The following is a 20,877-nucleotide window of genomic DNA, read 5'->3' on the forward strand; positions in this document are numbered from 1 at the left end:
TAGTTGTTCATTACCTATATCAAATCGTAAATACATTTTAAGGCAATTAATGCCTTAAAAAAAATATAAAGTTAAAATAACACCAATTGTATCCAGTCAAATCATTTACTTAATCGAAGAGATCGTCAAAGCCACCTGTCATTTCAACAACTTCTTCTTCTTCCTTCTTTTCTTCTTCCTTTGTTTCTTCAGCAGCACCTGTTGAAGCACCACCAGCTGGAGCAGCGCCTCCAAGTGCTCCTCCCTTAACGAGGTCAGTAACATTGTGTGTCTTGAAGTATTCTGCAAAAAGATCAATCCAATATGATTCAAGTTTTACTCCTGCAGTTTGGATGAGCTTGTTGAGTTTGTCACTTGTAATTTCGATTCCGTCATCGTTGAGAATTAAAGCAGCATAGACAACAGCGAGTTCAGCCATTTCCAAAAGGCCACACAAAACCGCCAAAAATGCAAACGAAGATTCTCAAATTTCGAGGTGTAATTTTCTTAAGGGCACCCTTGCTACAAACGGTCGCCGCCGAAAAAATATTGTTTTATGATTCAATATATTTATAATTTTATATTGTAAACACAAAAAATTTCCATAATTATAATAATTATTAATACTCTTTGTTAAATATTAAGCCATTTCAATTTTAATTTTCTTTATGATAGATAAGTAATTTCACTTTGTATTAAAAAGTTGGAAAATCTCTTAATTGCATTTTTTAGAATTATATGATCTGGATTCGACATTTTATCTTAGAATAGAAAAATCATGGATATTCTTTTGATATATTTTCGATTGATTCTGCTATGTAATTTTAAATTACATGAGTATAAATATTTATAATTTATGAAATGAAGTGATGATGTTTTGTTTCGTTATATCACTTATAATTATTCCTCTCGCTATTTATTTTTAATTTTTTGTGATTGAATCATTTTTAATCGTTACTTATTCAACGAAAAGCCGATTTTACAAGGTTTACATATTTTCCTCTCATTTTTCACCCTGAAACTGCACTTTTTGTTGTTCACTCTTGTTAGCAGCTATGCAAAGGAACACTCATTCAAATATCTTCCCAGTGAACGATGAATTTAAGCGTCAATCAGTCTACATGAAAATGCTCATTAAACTAGAACAAATCATATTTAATATCACAAAAGCAAACCTTAAACGCTCTGTTCGACATACATTAAAAATATTTGATTCAAATTATCCATCTTCATTTAATTTTATCATCAGTAATTTGGTTTATTTTGCATTTTTATCACTGCGGAATGAAATAGATATTTATTTAAATTATTTTGAATTACTTCAAAAAAAAGAAGATTTAAACAAAAATTATCTGAAAATAATTGAAATTTTTGCCAAATATATTTCTAAAATTAAATCACAAGAAACATATTATATAGTTGATCATATGATTAATCGAAATGTAATTGATTCTAATTATTTTCAAATTATTGATAGTTTTTCCAAGAATTACGAAGAACTTTCAAATAATGATTGGGAACTTCATAAGCAATTAATTAAAGAAGGACATAACCCAAATGAAATTGCTAAAATAATTCGAAATGATGAAATCGAAAAACTTCAAAAAATTTCATCACAAACAAATTTTGATTTTCATCAAAAAATTGAACCATCACTTTATGAAAGGTGTTCATTTATTAATCAAAAAGAAGTTTCATTAATTGATTATGCAGCATTTTTTTCTTCAGTTAAATGTTTTAAATTTTTGTTAATGAATGGTGCAAATATAGAAAATACAGGTAAATATGCAGTTGCAGGTGGAAATCTTGAAATTATTCATTTATGTGTACAAAATCATTCATCATTTAAAGGTTCTTTGGAAGCCGCAATTATTTTTCATAGAAATGATATCTTTAAATATATATTAGAAAATCAATTTGAAATATTGAATGAGAATAATAGTAATTTGTTAAACACTTGTATTTATAGTGGAAGTTATGAAATTCTTTCCTTTTTAAATGATGAAATTGTGAAAAATAGTGAGTTTGTTATTAATAAATCTGCAAGATTTGGTAACTTGTATCTTGTTGGATATTTTCTCCTCAACTATCAAATTACTCAAGACATTTTAATTAATTTTTTTAAATCAGAAAATTTTGAACTTGTTAAAGTTGATTTTAAACTTGCAGATATTGATATTAATGCCAAAGATATTCATTAATAATGTATAAACTTTTTTTGAATAATTTGATATTTTTAGATAATATTCGGAAATTAATCATAATATTTTATACACAACTTATGATAGCATCTCAAAAAGGTCGTACAGAAATTGTCAAGTTTCTTCTTGAACAAGATGGAATTGCTGTTAATATTAGAGACATTTATTTTCCTTGTTTCGAATTCAATATAATAATTTCAAATTTTTATGTAATATTTGGCAATTATTTTAATTATTTAAAACAGCTCTTTTTCATGCATCTGATTGTAATTCTAAGGATATAGTTATATTACTTCTAAAACGTAAAGAAATTAATGTTAATATTAAAGATATTTATATGCTCTGTATAATATTTATTCAAATAATTTTCTATTTCAAAATAATATTTGGAAATTATTTATATTAATTTGGACAGCACTTATGATAGCATCTTTAAATGGTCACACAGAAATAGTCAAATTACTTCTTGAACAAGAAGGAATTGATGTTAATTCTAAAGATATTTATCTGTTTTGTAAATATTTTATTTTAATAATTTTATATTTCAAAATAATATTTGGAAATTTTTTACATAATTTAAAACTGCAATTAAAAAAGCATCTTTTCACCATCATAAAAATATTGTTAAATTACTACTTAATTATAAAAAATCAAACGATAAAAAATCCCACAAATTTTTTTTTTACTTTTTTAACGTTTATTATAACGATTTAATAAATAACAAATTTTTGTTGAAGAAAAAAGTTACACATTTTACATCGATTTAACGATCAAAAATGGTTTGATATTTATAAAAATTAAAATATTTGGAAAATTTCACAGACAAATCATATTTATCTTCCATTAATTCATTATAAATCAATGTATTGATATAAATTTTGATTTTCTAACAATTTTGATGTGAAACCTTCTGCTTGCACCACATTATGAATTCTAATTTGATATTTACAATAACATATAAAAAAGTTAAATTTCTTCGTGTGATAAAATTTTTTAGAAATTTTGTACTAAAAATCACTAGATGCATAACCAAAATAACATTGTTTATAAGGTGATTTTTATATTTTGTGAAAATTTTTATTTATTTCTTGATGTAATTTTTATTTTATTCATTGTAAATATTAATTTGTATTATTTTTGTGTTTTTTATTAATAATAAATATTTTTTAAATAAAAATTACCAAATTAATTTACATTTATTCTCTAAAAATTTCATGTTGCTTTTCCGTTCGCGACTTCGCAATAAAGAAGTCGATTACTGTTTGCCAGTCGTATTATATCAACAAATCCTTAAACATATCCGGCGATATAATTTCTCTCAAGTACGGAATATAAGTAGTGAACTTAATCAAATGGATATAGATCGCCATTTTCGCGGAATTAATTTTCGGCTTTTCATCCAACAACAAATGTCTAAACTGCAACAATTCGGAGAAACCCTCTTATGGATATTTGTCCATTGTAGTTACCACAAAACTAAACAATGCTAAATCACGACCATCTTTTGGCAAATATATCAATTCATTCACACATTTTATCACTCCATGAATTTTTTCACATAAAAATATGAGAACACAAGCAGTATACTCATAATCAAAAGATAATCGCGTAGGATGAAACCTAAGAATGTTATCGAAAAGCATTAATCTCAAAAGTGTATTCGGAATTTTCTCAACATCATAATGATCAAATAAAGTTTTCCACCAGACAAATAATCGTTTCGCTTGGAAAGGCATTGAAGCTGTATGATGTGCTCAGATATGTATATCTTGTAATAGCTTAGAACTTACAGCTTCTAATTATTAGCTTCTAATTTCCATTTTCGTGTGGAGTTCATAAAGATGATTGTGATATAGTTAAATAACATATTATATATTTTACTATTCGGATATTTAACTTTTAATATCTTAACACCACTCAAAGGAATATCAAAAAATAACCAAAAAAATATCGACGCCCATAAAAAAGAATATGGCAGAATCTATGTCAGGAGACTCAATGCATATATAATGGCTGCAATTGCTCAAGATTTTGATATGCAATGTTTCGATGGCGGTATGTGGAAACAATAGTTGATTGTGAAACGCCAAATTATAAAAATTTCAAACATTCAATCATGACTATTTCAAATATGATTGAACTTGAAAGGCTTATATTTGGTTTAACGGAAGAAAATTTTCTGGCAAAGGTTCAAGACACAGTGAAAGTATTCGATACAAATTTTCCCAATACATTTAATATTATTGCATGCATCAGCAAGAAATGGAAATTTATATCTAGCCAAGTATTTCCTTCAAAAAAATCAAATTCCAAAAAATATTTTGCCATTTGCTTCAGAATCAGCAAATATTGAACCTGTGAAATATGTTTTAGATCAAAAAGGAATTGATGTTAATGCAAAAACCATTTATTTGAATAATTTAAAATATGTTTTCATAATTTAATATATGTTTTAACAATTTAAAATATGTTTTAATAATTTGAAACAGCACTTCATATAGCAGTTAAAAATAATAATATAGAAATAATAAAATTACTTTTAGATAAAGGAATTGATGTTAATGCAAAATATATTCATTTGAATAATTTAAAATATGTTTTAATATTATTATACAGCAATTCAAATCTCACAACAAAAAGGTTATAACTTAATTGTAAATTTGCTTCTAGAAAAAAGTACATATAAAAATTCTAATTCAGAATCTTCTTCTCTGAATGTCACTTCTTGGCTTTCGATAAATCATGAAAGTAGTTTTACAGATGAACAAAACCAACTCAAATTTCAAGTGTATAAAGAAGACAATAAAAAGGAAAATATCAAAACAAAAGTTATCATCAGCACGCAAACTTATAAAAATCATCAAAGTCACAAAATACATTGTGATATTTTACTTTTGAAGAAATATATTCATTGAAGGACATGTAAAAATAATGTTGTAAAGCGACTTGTAAAAAATGTCAACCAAAATAGTACATGACAACATGGCTCTGGATAATTTTATTTTTTATAATATCAGCGATAATTGAAAAATATAATTTTTTGACTATTCATTATGTTTTTGAGAACAAAAAAACTGTAAACTGGTTGTAAAAAATTAGCAGCATTTTTTGATCGGTTTTAATAGAATCACGTTCAAAAAGTGGAACCGATACTGCCGATTTTTTTCCACCAGTTTATTTTCGGTTTAAGTAAAAACACGATTAAATAGCTACCAAAAAGTGGATTAAATGAGGTGTTTATTGTTTCATGTCACCTGTGTTAATTCTTCTTATTCTTGTTGATTATCTTCTTGTGTCCAAAGCGAAACGTTATCACGAAGAAGTTGTAAGATCATTGTAGCTTCGGAATATGAATTATCTGAATTTTCATCAACAATTTGACTACATTCATTATATGTTTTTTGTGCGAGTTCAATAGCTGCTGACTTTTGCCCAAGTATTTCGTAAAGGAAAACAGAATAGTTGAGAATAAGACCAAGGGACGTTGGGCGACTTGGTGGAATTTCATTCTTTGAAATTTCCATAGCATTCTCATAGCATTCCTTGGCTTTGTTAGCAGGCTCGTCCTTTTCTGATTCGGGTTTTGCTTCACAAATATAACGGTAATAATCTGCTTTGAGTTTTTCAAAGAATACACGTGACTCTGGGGTCTTTGCAGCTGGAAGAAGCTTTTGATCAACAAGAGTTATAAGTTCATTGCAATACTTTTCGAGTTCTTCGAGAATTGTCTTTTTATAAGCTTGAAGCTGTTCAACACGTGCTGAGTTTCCTCGACTTTCTTCATGGTCAACAATGGCATTAATCATACGGAGGCCATCACGACGGGATCCAACAACATTCTTATAGGCAATAGAAAGAAGATTGCGTTCATCATTATTTAATTCTGGATTAAGCTCAATTGCTTTTTTCATTGCGTCAACCATCTCTTGATGGCGTTCTGTTTGGTCATATAGTTGAGCCATAAAAAGGAAAGAGTCTCGATCTGATGACATTAAGATGTGAAATAGGTTACTTTTTGAATTAATTCTACAATTGTGGGGAATCTTTGAGAGAAAAATTTACGGTTAACATTGAAATCGATTAATTGAAAGGATTTAATGAATTTCCAGAAGTTTTCTGAAAACTAATCAAAAAAAGCCAAACACTCAGGCCATAATCAAAGTTGTATATTACGTTCCTCTCAGCTTGGTTACACATGCTTGTTAAAACAGTAATGAAAAATCTTGAAAACAAAATTGAATAAATTATGATTTAAAAAATTTGAAAAACCTAGAAGTTATCACATTTGTATAACACATATATGTGGGGATATTTATCATTAATTTAATTAAATTAGTTATTTTCCTAAACACACAAAAAAAACTAAAATTTGATTGGGGTGCCCTTAAGTTAAGCTGCTGATGTCTGCAAAAGAATTTGAAGCTGCTCTTTTTGAACTGGTTTATAGTAAGTATAATACTGCAGACCTTCTTACTACTTTAATTTCACTTGAACAAGATGTTGACAATTTGATTTTTTCTCAGCTTGATTTAGATACAATTTCATCATATTTACATAAAATTTACACAGTTCAAGATACAGGAATTAGATCATGCATCCTCAGAATATGTAGTAATATCGAACTTTTTTCTCCAGAAACAATTACAAAAAAGTATCATTTTGATTATTTGATTGCACAATCGTTAGATCAAAGAACACAAATCCAAAAAATAGATGATGAAAAATATAGTTCATTTAGGTACATTTCATTACTCCTTCGATATCGCAAAGAGTTACCAACATCTATTCTCAGAGGTCTTGTTTCATTATATCAAAAACAAGGGAACACGTTTAAGTCTCTTATTGTTGGATATCTTGGCGAAGCTATCTTAATTTGTGATAATATAAAAGAAATACCAGAAATTTTTCAAATACTTGTTAGTTACCTCTCTGAATATGGTTGCCAACATATGTCATCCTTGATTGCATATGGTATTGAGAAGCAACTTCCCATCATCAAAGATAATTGTTTTCTTCTACCACTTTTATCACCAATTTCTCAGCTCAAACCATCAGATAAACTTGAGTCATCATGTAAAGCACTTTCTTACTTACTTAGGACATGGCCAGGACTATTATCTTTTGGATTACAAAATGATGCAATTCATGATTTAGTAATGTGTATCCCACATGAAACAGATGCTGTCATCAAAATATTTCGAGACCTTCTTAAGATTGGAGGGAACACAACAAGTATCACCGACGGTTTTAGCGGTTTATGTCTATCGGCACTTATTCGTCTTGGATTTATAGAGAAACTCAATCAAATTGCATCAACAAAAACAACAGCAGCCTCATTCTTAAATGAGCTCCTTCCATGTACAAGTCATTCTGGAGTTTTTGGCGTTGACCTTGCTCCTCATTCATTTAATACAACAATATCATCAACAAATGTTCCAAATTCACTTTTATTTGACCTTTCACAAGCACTTGGGTCATCACATCAGCTTACAACTGTTGTTGGTTTTACTTTACCATCAGATACAAAATTATGGGATTGGTCACAAATCCTTGTTCTTTTAACTGTTGTTTTACCTCATAATGATGCCGAAGCTCAATCAGCCTCGGCTAAGCAGCTTTATTCTCGACTTTTCCAATTTTTCAGCGGAACATTTTTATCTACATCACCTGGGAAATGCGCTACTATGATTGAACCCCTATTTGCTCTTATTAAGCTCTTGATGCAAAAAGGATGGGGCGTTCCAATAATTGAATCTAATACTTCCTTCAAACAAGCAATGCTTCAAACTCTTACTTCTTTACAAGGCAATAATCCAATTGATAATTCTTCTCCTCAATGGGCTCTTTTATGTTGTGTTACATCTCTTTTGTCAGATGGCAATGGAATCTCAATACTTTCTCGTTGGGGTTTTCATCAAGTTCTTCAAAGCCTTGGTTCCAAATGCACTAATATATCACTATGTAAGACAGTATTAGGTCTTCTAAAACTTTATCCCGAAGCTGATCTAGCAATTCCTGTCTTTTGGACTTTTCTTTCATCTCCCAGCAATGAAATCCACAAAATAGCTATCGAAGAGCTCAGGCGCAAAAGACAAACGACGCCAAATTTCCTATTAAGCGGCTTCAGAGGCCTTTTAATGCCTCACATCAAAGAATTAACGGTCAACAATGCTCTTGACAAACTTCCATTAGCCATTAATCTTTTAGGAGAGATCATTACAACTGATGATCAAGCATTATTAACTATAGCAACAGACAAACAAATGCATGATGTATTACGTCAGCACTCACACATTATGTATTCATTACTTCTCTCAAAGAAAGTAGCGTTTTCGATTTATCCAATTGACGATGAAATTCATTGGTGGATGGAAACTGGGAACGTTAAGTACTTAGAGGTTTACGATAGAGCAGTTGAATGCACTTTTGAGGGTAACCTCTCCGTATCGTTCACGCATCAACCATCTATTATCGACGTTAACGGCTGCACTAAAGCACCGCCTCATATCTTTGGACAAGTCTCTCAAACATCTACAGGAATCGAAAAACTAACTCCGAAAATCCCAATCCTATTGGAAAGAATTAAAAGCAAATCATTAAAACAACAAAGAGCAGCATTTTTTGCACTTGGACATTTTGCATCTGTACCAGAAACAATAGAAATTGTAAAAGAAAATGATATCGCCGAGAAATTGTTCGAATCTGCATTAAGTTCTCCTTCTTATGTCTTGAAGGGAACACTTATTGCATCTCTTTCTTTATTTGCTCAATCTACATATTTATCATCAGTTTTACAGAAACATAATTGGGAACTTTTCAAGTTTGGACAACACCAATGTGTTATCCCATGCGATCCATTCCATTCATTTGAGCCACCAGCAAAACTAACTCTTAATCTTACTCCTTTTGAAGATATTAAAGGTTATAATGATATAACAACTCTTCTAAAACAGATGGCGAACTCACTTCTCTCCAAGAATGCACGAACAAAACTAACTGAGATATATCGAACAAGAGGGAAAGAGCTAGAGAAGAACGATTTGGCATTGTATGCCCATTCGTTAATGAGTTCCTTTAATTTTGCGCCAGAATCTCGAGAGTTCATTAGTTATTTGTTCAAACAAACACCATTAATGCCGATGATGAAGAAAGAATATGATAAACAATTAATAGATCAAGTACGAGCAAAGATAAACGAGCTCCTTAGTGGAAAGTCTGTTCGGTCGTTTTCAGAAATACGGACTTTGAATAATAAACAGAAATAACTATGTGTAAAAAAAAACGAAAGATGTGATGGGACATTATCAACAAGTTAGTGCCACTTTTTATATTTGAAAAGTAATAAACGTTCTGCGTCACTTTTTTATTTGGCCACTTTAAATGAAAACAGCAGGCGTGAAGCTTTTAGATTCACAAGCTGATGAAGAACGTGGTGAAATTGCACGTATGTCAGCTTTCGTAGGTGCTATGGCAATTTCAGATCTCGTAAAAACAACTTTGGGTCCAAAGGGTATGGATAAAATCCTTCAATCTCTTTCTCATCAAGAAGCAATTAACGTCACAAATGATGGTGCTACAATTCTGAAATCAATCGTCGTGGATAACCCTGCAGCTCATTTAATCGTTGAACTTTCTCAAGCTCAAGATAAGGAAGTTGGTGATGGTACTACATCAGTAGCTGTTTTAGCTGGTCAACTTCTTCATGAAGCTGAAGGTCTTGTTGACAAAGGTATTCATCCACAAACTATTATCCAAGGTTGGAGAGCAGCTGCTAAGGTTGCTGTTGAAGCTTTAGAAAAGTCTGCTAAGACAAATGAAGCAGATCCAGCCAAATTCAGAGAAGATCTTCTTAAAGTTGCAGCTACCACACTTAACTCCAAAGTTTTAGCCATGGAACGTGATCAATTTGCTGAAATAGCAGTCAGAGCAGTTGAACGTCTTCGTGATCCATCACGTCTTGATGCCATTTCCATTGTTAAAATCCAAGGTGGAGCACTTCGTGAGAGCCAACTTGTTGATGGCCTTATTCTTAAGTGCAAGTTTGGTGTTGGACAACCACACAAAGTCGAGAATGCCAACATTCTCATTGCAAATACATCCATGGATGCCGATAAGATCAAAATCCAAGGAGCCAAGATTGAAACCGACTCACCAGATCAACTCGCCAAGATCGAGACCGCCGAACGTAAGAAGATGATTGACAAATGCGAGAAGATTGCAGCGCATCATCCGAATGTTTTTGTCAACCGCCAACTGATATACAACCTCCCCGAGGAATACTTCACCTCTCATGGCATCAACTCTGTTGAGCAAGCAGATTTTGCCGGTGTTGAGCGTCTTGCCTTAGTTACTGGCGGAGACATTGTCTCAACGTTTGACACGCCGGAAAGTGTCAAACTCGGACATTGCGATTGCGTTGAGACGATTATGATCGGCGAGGATAAACTATTGAAATTCTCCGGTTGTAAGGAACCAGCCACGTGCACCATTGTGCTTCGAGGTGCCACTGTTCAAATGCTTGATGAAGCAGACCGTTCTATTCATGATGCGTTATGTGTTATTGCATCCATGATGAGTGAAAAGAGGACTGTCTTAGGCGCAGGTTGTAGCGAAGTATTAATGGCTGATGCTGTGGAAACAGAAGCAAAGAAGACGCCAGGAAAAGTATCACTTGCTATGGACGCATTCGCAAGAGCATTAAGACAGATCCCAATGATACTTGCACAAAACGCTGGTTTGGACGCGCCGGAAGTTGTTGCAAACATTAGAGCTGCTCACGCACAAGGCAAGACAACGTATGGATTGGACATTAACGGAAGAGGCGTAGCAGACGTCGAAAAGTTGGGAATTACAGAAAGCTTTAAGGTCAAGAGACAGATAGTCATATCTGCAACTGAAGCAGCAGAGCAGATATTGAGAGTGGATGAAATTGTCAAGTGCAAACCTGCACCTAAGCAAAAGGGACGTTAAACATTGAAATTTTGATTTTATTTTTCGAAGCGCATTTCGTTGTTTGAACTTTGTGCTGTTCTTAAGAACTTCCAACAATTTTTTTGTTTTGATGTGTTCCAACAGAAGAAGAGTTCAATTTGGATAAAAATGTTTATTTATATATTGAAGGTGAGGGCCTAAGGGAGGAAATCTTTGTTGATGTAATATGACACGGAATTGGTGCTGTAATAATCCAAAATGAAGAGGAGAAAACAAATTTTATAAAAATTTGACGGTTATTGTAACGATACAGTTAATTGAATGAAAATAAATGCAACTGGTCAATATTGAATGGAAAAAAGTTTTATGCAACTCAATTTTTAATGCACCTCACAAAACCCAAACAGCTTTGATTGAAATTAAATGGTCATTATAAAAAGCTGATTGCAACTTTGGGTCAAAAAATGGAATATTCTGAGATTCAACAACATGTTTTATATAATGAATCACCTTTCAAGAAAAAGAGGAAAACATTCTCAGCTGAAGAGGATCAGAAACTAATGAAACTCGTTCAAAAATATGGAATAAAGGATTGGGAATTTATTTCATCTAAAATTAAAACTAGAAGTTCCAGACAATGTAGAGAAAGATGGAAATTCTATTTATCGCCAAATGTAAACCGTTCCCCGTGGACAGTTGAAGAAGATCATATATTATTTATAAAATATAATATATTAGGTCCAAGATGGTCTGTCATTTGCAAGTGTTTTAATAACAGATCCATTAATAATGTCAAAAATAGATGGAATTCAATTATTCGGAAGATAAAAACATTGAATCTGGATGTGAAATCAGAAGAAGACTTTTTTTATTGTGGAAGGTTAATAACCAAGAATTCGCCTAATACTCCAAAAAATATTGATGAAACTAATAATATTTTGACAGATGAGCAAAAGGAAAATGATCCCCAATTTGATCCTTTGTGCTTTTACCAAATTCATAATTTATTGAACCAGCTTTCGGAATCAGCTTTATAGTTCGTCTCTTCAATAAACATGAAAATACTTTTAATTATTTGAAATTCAATTGGAATCGGTTAATAACTTGTGAAAAAATTTCTTGGTTCATTTATCTTCTGGAATTTGAATAATAACTGTGTCTGACGATCAAGTTTTTCATAACATTACAAACAAAAACGGTTTGTGAAATTGAGAAAGAGAATTCAAAACAACCGTGGCCGAAGTTTTAAATTTTCTTTTTGCCATTGAATTTAGAGATCCAGAAAAGCCATTTTGCTGATTCAGAATATAAACTTTGAACCCTTTCATCAATATTTACAATAACGTACTGCAGCAAAATGAGAAAATTGCAATACAAACATTGGAAACATATTAAAAAAATTGATTTGTAATTGTTCATTTCAAATTCTTTCATTATAAAATCAAATGAATCACCAAAATACCAAAAAAAGAAAATTGTTAACAACATTTATCAAAATAATTTCGTATTCTTTCCCTTATAATGTCTTAAAATAATATCTTATGCTACTTATAAAAGTTTTGATTGATTTTAGCAAAGCAATCACACATACAAAAATATAAAATTTCCACGCAAATGGTTAGGTCTGAATAAATGGCGAAATTAAACTAATTTGTCAAAATTTCAATTTTCCTTCAAGAATTTATATGACTATCCTTTCAACTACTTCGTGCATGCTTATGAGAAAAAATTTACATTCTCTTTCAGATTTTGAGATAATTTTATTTTTGGTCCTAAAGAATCTCCTTGAAACATAACAACAAGTCACAACAGCTTTAGATAACAGCAAAAATCTCGATAATTCGAATATATATACAGCACAAACCCTTCACCAGTCTCGTGGAGTCCTATGACAATGTTGTAACAAACCCAAAATCGAAATCATTTTCAAATCTCTAAAACTTTTTACAAATAAATTATATATCGTCAGTGAAGTTCACCACAATCACTGATATTGAGTCGTGGCTTCCAGCAGCGAATGCGTAGTCCTGCAAAAGCTTCGCCGCTTTCACAGGGTCCTTAATTTTACGTACGACGTTTGCCACCGCTCCAATGTCTATATAGTCCCACAGACCGTCACATGCCATCACAACGCTCACGACGTCATTCGGCAATTCTTTCACCTCCACGTCAGGTTTGTCGTACATTCCATCGCAGCACCAGAAATCGCCGAGTGACCGCGAGACGCACAGTTTCCCATCGACGCGCCAATCGGGTGTCACTGCCTTTTGTTGGTCCTTCATTCGATTATATTCAATGAGTTCATATGGACGATGTGGACTCGTGAGCCATTCCGCGCTATTACTACGTACAAGAAGCGCAAGCGAATCTCCAACATGACCAATGACGACGCGATGTCCTTTTACAGCCATAACGACGGCGGTTGTACCATCTTTAACTGCACGTCGTGATAATTCATCATTAACCATAGCAAAAGAACGCTTCATTGCCTTCTTAACAATATGTGTGTCCTCATCAAATACAGTTCCGACTATTGGGCCAAGTAATTTTGAAAATGTTTCGGCACTAATATATGCAGATTCATGACCTGCATGACCATCAAATACACCAATATAAGATATATCATCAATGGTAATGCTCATGAAGTTATCTTCATACTTTGTCGAATGTCCTGATGTAGCTGAGCATCCAATATGATCACTTAACTTATCATTGATAAGAGTGGGGATGTTAAGGAAATTGGTGTTGGTACGAAATACACGCGATGGCCGAAACAGTGATGCTGGAGCAAGAGCAGTCTCGAGATCACTTTGCATTCCATCGGCGGTTTTTTGATGAGTTTCATCGTTTAACGGTTTCATCTTTTCGTTTATGTAAATTGCAGAAACAAAAAACACCGCAATCCATTCAATGGAAGGGGATATAGGCGGGATAACAACAGTGGAACAAAAGGAGACATCAATGTGCTTAAGTGAAGAAGGAAAAGCTTCAAAAGCCATGGAATAATTGAATGACGCAATCAACGTTTGAAGTTTAATCGGTAATAAGAGACGTGGTGTTATAAGTTGGTTATGAGATATATCAAGGATCTCAAGACGCTTCAAAGGTGATAGATCTCGTGGAATTCCAGGAATTACATTATGTGAAATTTCAAGATGCCGAAGCATAGGAAACCTAAAAAGAAAGGAGGGGAACTCAGAGATGGCATTGTACGAAAGATTAAGCATTGTAAGTCGTCTTGAGGATTCAAATGATATGCTCGAGATTGAGTTGTTCGAAAGATTTAATGAGTCAAGAAGTGGTAACGGAGGGAACGAAATATGTCCAAACAAACCGCAATGGGATAAGTCCAAAGATGTGATTTGATGTGCATTTATTGTTAATTTTCCGCGTATTTTGCAATAACTTGCATCAATGACTGAAATGGTACAGTCGGGAATTGTAGAAAATGTGTTTAATCTAAACATTAACTTTTGTAAATTTTTGGGCAGAATTGGAATGTTCATAAAATCATTTCCAATGATAGAAAGTGTTTTCAATTTGTGAAAAACAGAAAAATTTGGAAAGGATTCACCGAGATAATTCCCATCAAGAATCAATGTTTCAAGTGAATTAGCAAACGTTGGAATTCCAAAAGGAAGTTTTCGAAGCCAACATGCTGATAAATTCAATTCATGCAAAGATGGCAAGTTGGACTCCCATAGTGGGTCAAGTGATTCAAATGAATTTGATGATAGATCGAGTATGTTTAAATTTTCAAGAGAACGTATCCAAATAGGTATTTCCAAAAGAGAACATCGAGAAATAGAAATCGAGTGAGCTTCTTTTATTTTGTGAAATTCCTTTATAACGTCGCGGGGCCCAGAAATGTTGACATCGCACATCCAAAATCTTCAAAAATTGGTCGACCATATATAAATTGAAATCAACTAAACGGTTTCACTGCATTTGGCATTTTTCTGCCTTGGATAAGAAAGCATTTATTGATCAAACACATTTATACAGTCAGATACATTTAATCCTTCAATATAATTTGATTTGACATGAAACATCCATATTTTTTTTTTAATTCGATTATAAATTCAATAATTTTATCATTCCAAATTACACTTTCTATGAGCATTCAATAATATGAACAATTAGAAGTACAAACTTAGTTTTCCTGCAAAATCCGTAATGGTTTTGAAGTTTACGACCAACAGCAACAGTAGAACCAGTACAGTTGAAATCAAGAGATATAGGAGAACTCTCCTTCAAAACATTTGGTTCAACTTTGCGGAGAAATTTGTAAATATCTTTCTCATTAACATTGTTTCATTGTGAGTTCTAGAATAATTAAATCCCTTGTGTCAACATGAAGCATGTAAAAATTATGACATTAATTGGACAAAAGAATACCCAAAGATTCAAGAGATATTCCATGAATTTAATTAATTGTCGAAAAGAAAAACATATCATATGTTATTATGAATACGCATCACGACACTATTTGTTTTTACTTTTTTAATCTGCAAATATTAACATTATTTTACTTATAAGTTAATTCGGAACTAAATTGTCTTCAACCATTTCATTATTTACATATGGGTAATACTGAGTTCCCTGTGCATATGCTTGTTCTTCATTGAAATAAGGATTATTATAGTTTTGATCAGTTGGAATAGTTACAGCTGATTCACCTGTGGGTTTTCGATTAGACATACGGGCATTGGCTCTTTCAATCGAATCTTCTGTTGGATCAGGGCAACAGCAACAACAACATTCTTCACTCGTGCACCTAAAATATGGTGTCTGACAGATACACGATGGTTTTCCGCAACAAGTACATTCCTCTGCAGTAATGTAACAACAAGATGGACAACAATTATAAAATTGCCAACCAAAACGAAACCATAAGTAATCAATACAATTTCCTTCACAACATGGACACGGACACCACCTCTTTGAATCAGGACAAATGCAATGAATAATTGTGTTGAAAAATTTGCAAATCATGATAATAGGAACGAAAATGAGCATCCAAGGTGCGGCGCCTATAGTGAATATTATGACATAAGAAACACGGAAACACAAAGGGATGTCGTTTACATCTAGAGGTTGATTTTGAACTTCTTTCTTCTCATTAATTTCAGGCTCCATTTCAATGCTTTTTAACTGTCATTCCTAAAATGCGGTTACTCTCAAATCCCTCTCAAAAAAAATTTTCAATGCACATTTGAGCTTAAAATGGAAATCATTTATCCAATTGGTTGAATGGACGACTCTACCTCATGCAAAGTGATTGTTATTGGTTCAAGCAAAGCCAAAAAAGTAGCCTTTTTACTTAGAGCATTTGATTCAGAATCTCCATCTACAATTGGGGTTTCTTTCAAAATATACAAAGCAACCATTCGTGGCAAGCAGATCGCAATGCAAATTTGGGATACAGGATTAATCTTTCATGAAAGATTCCAAATTTGGAACAATAATCCCTACGTACTTCCGTGGTTGTAGAGCAATAATATATTTATACAAAACAACATCCAGAGAAACATATGAAGCAATGATTGAATTTATATCTAGTTCTCAACAATATATAACTGATACAAATGTATTTCAATATGTTGTTGCATTTACTAAAAATCAAAACAAAACGCCACAAGTAATCCCAGACGAGGGACGCCAAATTGCAACTCGATTTAATGCCACATTTTTAGAGGCAACATTTTTTGATCAAAGAAGTTGCCAAGGAGTTTTCGATAAAGTCGGATTGGATGTACTTCAACAAATTTTTGGACCACTAAAAGACGAAAACGAAAAAGAAAAAGAATTATAAATGAAATTTAAATCAAATCAGAAGCAAGAAAAGCAAAAACAAAAACCAATGCCACCGCCAAAACAAAACAAGACTGACGGTACTAATAACAATGAAGGAAACAATGATGGAAGAACAGAAGTTTGTTTCATTCAATAAATTGATCATATTTTATTTTAAATTAAATTTTGGAATGTTATCTTTTTGATAAAATTTCATATGTAGAAAATAAAAGACTATAGCTGTGACATGATATCATTCCCATCATAGCACTCAAAAAGTTTACTGATCGGCAATTTATTCATTCAAAAAGTTGTGACAAACTTCTTTTTATGATTCAATTACGTAATATTATTCTAATTTCATGTGTTCCTGTTGATGTTATGTTGATTAGTATTGTTGTCTTTTTGTGGAAATTCTTTTGAAATATTAAAATTTTTATGTATCTAGAAATTTTTTGGATCGATGGCTTTTTCAGTCCAAATTGCGTTGAATTCTTAGTATATTATTAAAACAGATTTCAATTGGCAACTTGACATTTTTTGAGTACTGGCAACTTTCGAAATGGGGCAGCCCAAAAGCATTTTGTTTCAGACTGCTTGATGCAATGTAAAATCACTGTTTTTGGGCAACCCTTTGTTGGCAAATCTGTATTAACAATGCGGTTTGTTCGAAGTTACTTTGAATCAATATATGAACCAACAATTTGCGATAATATGCAACGCACTATAACAATTAATGTAAAAAACCTTGAATTCAGTATCACCGATATAGGTGGTGAAACTGAAATAGGGCCTTTTAACATCAAGTATGCTGAATTTTTTATTATATGCTATTCTATTGATAATCACTCTTCTTTTGAAGCGGTAAAAGGAATCTACATAGAATTAAAGATACAAAAGGTAAAAATAAATTTAAAGTTGTAATTTGTGGGAACAAAATCGATCTTGAGGAAAATCGAGAAGTCACTACACAAGAGGGAACTACTCTTGCCAAGCAACTCGGAGCTTATTTTTTCGAAACATCTGCGTTTAGTAATACTAACGTCGAAGAACCATTTATTACACTTGGAAAAATTTACATAAAAGAAAAAGAAAAGGAAGAAAAACTAGTACCACTAAAGTGGTAAAAGGATTTCTTTAAACTATATTTCAAGGTAAGTGAAGGTAAAAATTTCTCTTCAGGACGTGGTAAATCCCTCTGATTAATTTATTTATTTATTTTAATATTTCATTTGTTTCGCTGTAAACAAAAATAATTTTCATGTCAAAATAATTTTTTTTTTTTTTTTACCAAATCTGAAAATATTGGATACAATTCTTCGGTTGGTAAGATGCCTAAGCAACTTCATAGCACTGATAAGTATCCATGTACCAAACAAAGGAAAAATAATAAATGCTTATTAAATGTTTCTATAAGGTTCAATTTTAGTTTTCACATGCTTATAAATAAAAAGAATAATCTTTGTGAAAAGGGAATTTATTTCCCTAATGTACAACTATATATAACGAAGTAAAAACATATTAAACATAATTATATGTCCCATTGAAACCATTTTAACATTGTTGAGTAATGTTATGCATACATTTGTGATATATAGGCCAATGATTATGTAATATATTACACACACTACAACAATTGTATAGGACACATCTTATTAAACATTTCTCATTTTAATGCAAAGAGAAAATTTGCGTAATATTTAGTACAATCAAATTTACTTATATCATTCATTCCTGGAAAGTGAATGGACACGCAGCGCCAGTTTCATTTTCATCCTCATTCCAAGGCTCGTTTATATCAATAATTTGTGCGCCGTTGATTGCACTTTCCACCATTGCCTTCAAGTCCAAATTCTTTTCGCCTTCTTCGGCATTATTCATCGAAGGTTTTGTTGCCACGTTTTTAGGCAACATATGCGAGCAGCAATCGCCGCCGGGCAGTATGCTTATGTCATACGTGCCGATTTCTTTGGCCCTTTCCATGATTTCTTCTTTGCAGAAGCCTAAAAGTGGCCGCATGATAAGCATCGGCTGAATGACGCTTTGGATAGTCGTCATACTTTCGATGGTTTGTGACGCAACTTGACCAAGGCTGTCGCCTGTCGCAAGTGCTAAGCATTTATGCTTTTCGGCAATTTCTTTGGCAATACGCATCATCAAACGTCGATATAACGTTATGCGCAATTTCGCAGGAGCTTTCGTGGCTATTATTCGTTGGGATTCTCCAATGGCTACGGAATAAAATTTGGTTGGTCCGCCATATAATGATAATTGTTGGACGATTTTCCGGATTTTAGAAACAGAGGAACGCCATTCGCCATAAGGTGAAGAATGGAAATGAATATATGTGACACTGCAACCACGACGCATCATTAGCCATGAAGCAACTGGACTGTCAAAACCACCACTTAAAAGACATGCAACATGACCGCTGGTGTGGATTGGAAGACCTTTGGCACCTGGAAGGCGTTCAGTGTAGAAAACAAATTTGTCATTAAGAATCTCAATTTTGATGGTGAGCTCAGGTTGAGTAAGATTAACAGGAATGTTAAGACCTTCATGTACAACAGTCCCTATTTCTTTGGAAACATCTTGGGATGTAAGAGGATAACGCTTATCTACACGTGATGTTTCAACACGAAATGAATTTATGGGATGTTTGTCAAGAATTTCTTTGACGTTTTCAATGACTTTGGATTTAAGAACTTCAACATCTCGTGAACAGGATATACAATGACCATAATTTGCAATACCAAATATTCGTGGAGAAACTTCTGCAAGTTGCATTTCATACTCAATTGGAACAGTGACAAAGTGACGTCCAGTAATTTTTTCGATTTTGATGTTCTGAACACCAGCAGCTTTTAATAATTGACGAATGTTTTGAGAAAGAACATCTTCAAAGTGGGCCCTATTTTTACCTTTCAAAGAAAGTTCATGAGGGTGATAAAAGAATGTGACTGTTTGGGTGTGCTCTTCTTCTTGCATTGATTCGTTTGACCAATGGATTTGAATCAATAAAACGCCAAAACGACCGTTAATATCAGTGCCCGTTTAATCCTCAACAGAAGAAAAAAATATTTTTTAAATATTGTTTTATTAGTAAAATAAACAATTTCTTATAAAGTATTTATAAAATATTATCTACACTTATGGAAACCGAATCCACCACATGCAGTTAAGATAATCAAAAAAATAAGAACAACAATTATTAAAGAACCAAATATACACCACTTATATTTTTCAAAACAAAGCATCCTTCTTACTCTAGCTGCTTCTCTATGGAATGCTCTGGAAGAATCTCTAAGAATTTCAGCTTTCTCTTCCATTACATTAAGCTGTTCACCACGAACAAAAGCATTTGTCAAATTCTGCGTCATTTGTTCTTGTGCTTGATTCAGGTTTTCTTTAATCATTGATAACTTTCTTGAGTTTTCATTGTTAAAATTATGAATTAACTCTGCAATAATAGCATTACCGAATTCGAGATTTTTTGAATCCTCGGTAAACATGTATCCATCATTTCCATATTTTTGATTCCATTCTCTTTGTAGCTCTTTGAGGAATAAAATTCTTAAATCTTGATTAATTCCTTTATCTGAAAGACAAAGAAATGTTAAATTGTTTATATCTGTGAAAGTTGCAAAAACAAAATCACCTTGTTCAACAATGGAATAAGGAATTTTTGGATTTACATTTTGAAGAATTTTAAGTGCTATTTTCTTGTAATTCCCAGAAAGAAGTGAATACTCAGCAAGAGGAGTAACATTATATGCAACTAATGCATAATGAAAGTTGCAATTCATTTAAGATTTTAATAAAACACTTTTGCAATCGGATTATAATAATTTTTGTTTAAAATCTTTAAATTTACTGTATCATATTTTATTTTAGAAAAATAAAAATACAAAACCATGTCCAAAGATGTTTAACCTGATTTCAATATTTTTATGATGTTTAAAATAAAAAA

General features: G+C 32.2%; 7 protein-coding genes across 7 annotated transcripts; 2 read left to right on the top strand and 5 right to left on the bottom strand.

The window, feature by feature from the left end:
- Nucleotides 1–109: 109 nt before the first annotated feature.
- Nucleotides 110–418, bottom strand: GO595_008481 (60S acidic ribosomal protein P1; the record flags this gene model as incomplete). The annotated part of the gene is made up of 1 exon (XM_067922060.1): nucleotides 110–418. One exon carries the CDS (start codon nucleotides 416–418, stop codon nucleotides 110–112), a length of 309 nt encoding a protein of 102 aa, XP_067771247.1.
- Nucleotides 419–5,449: 5,031 nt separating this feature from the next.
- On the bottom strand, nucleotides 5,450–6,172 carry GO595_008482 (14-3-3 protein; the record flags this gene model as incomplete). The annotated part of the gene is made up of 1 exon (XM_067922061.1): nucleotides 5,450–6,172. The coding sequence occupies one exon, from the start codon at nucleotides 6,170–6,172 to the stop codon at nucleotides 5,450–5,452; it is 723 nt and encodes a 240-aa protein (XP_067771248.1).
- A 408-nt stretch (nucleotides 6,173–6,580) lies between these two features.
- GO595_008483 (putative cytosolic regulator pianissimo) lies at nucleotides 6,581–9,445 on the top strand (the record flags this gene model as incomplete). The annotated part of the gene is made up of 1 exon (XM_067922062.1): nucleotides 6,581–9,445. The coding sequence occupies one exon, from the start codon at nucleotides 6,581–6,583 to the stop codon at nucleotides 9,443–9,445; it is 2,865 nt and encodes a 954-aa protein (XP_067771249.1).
- A 115-nt stretch (nucleotides 9,446–9,560) lies between these two features.
- GO595_008484 (T-complex protein 1 subunit beta) lies at nucleotides 9,561–11,150 on the top strand (the record flags this gene model as incomplete). The annotated part of the gene is made up of 1 exon (XM_067922063.1): nucleotides 9,561–11,150. One exon carries the CDS (start codon nucleotides 9,561–9,563, stop codon nucleotides 11,148–11,150), a length of 1,590 nt encoding a protein of 529 aa, XP_067771250.1.
- Nucleotides 11,151–13,066: 1,916 nt separating this feature from the next.
- GO595_008485 (leucine rich repeat / protein phosphatase 2C domain containing protein) lies at nucleotides 13,067–14,578 on the bottom strand (the record flags this gene model as incomplete). Its single annotated transcript, XM_067922064.1, has 1 exon — nucleotides 13,067–14,578. One exon carries the CDS (start codon nucleotides 14,576–14,578, stop codon nucleotides 13,067–13,069), a length of 1,512 nt encoding a protein of 503 aa, XP_067771251.1.
- Nucleotides 14,579–15,650: 1,072 nt separating this feature from the next.
- On the bottom strand, nucleotides 15,651–16,250 carry GO595_008486 (uncharacterized protein; the record flags this gene model as incomplete). The annotated part of the gene is made up of 1 exon (XM_067922065.1): nucleotides 15,651–16,250. The coding sequence occupies one exon, from the start codon at nucleotides 16,248–16,250 to the stop codon at nucleotides 15,651–15,653; it is 600 nt and encodes a 199-aa protein (XP_067771252.1).
- Nucleotides 16,251–18,635: 2,385 nt separating this feature from the next.
- GO595_008487 (tRNA 4-thiouridine(8) synthase ThiI) lies at nucleotides 18,636–19,895 on the bottom strand (the record flags this gene model as incomplete). Its single annotated transcript, XM_067922066.1, has 1 exon — nucleotides 18,636–19,895. The coding sequence occupies one exon, from the start codon at nucleotides 19,893–19,895 to the stop codon at nucleotides 18,636–18,638; it is 1,260 nt and encodes a 419-aa protein (XP_067771253.1).
- Between the last annotated feature and the right edge of the window lie 982 nt (nucleotides 19,896–20,877).

The sequence above is a fragment of the Histomonas meleagridis genome (assembly GCF_020186115.1).
Source record: "Histomonas meleagridis strain 2922-C6/04-10x chromosome Unknown contig_68, whole genome shotgun sequence".
Taxonomy (NCBI): Eukaryota; Parabasalia; order Tritrichomonadida; family Dientamoebidae; genus Histomonas; species Histomonas meleagridis.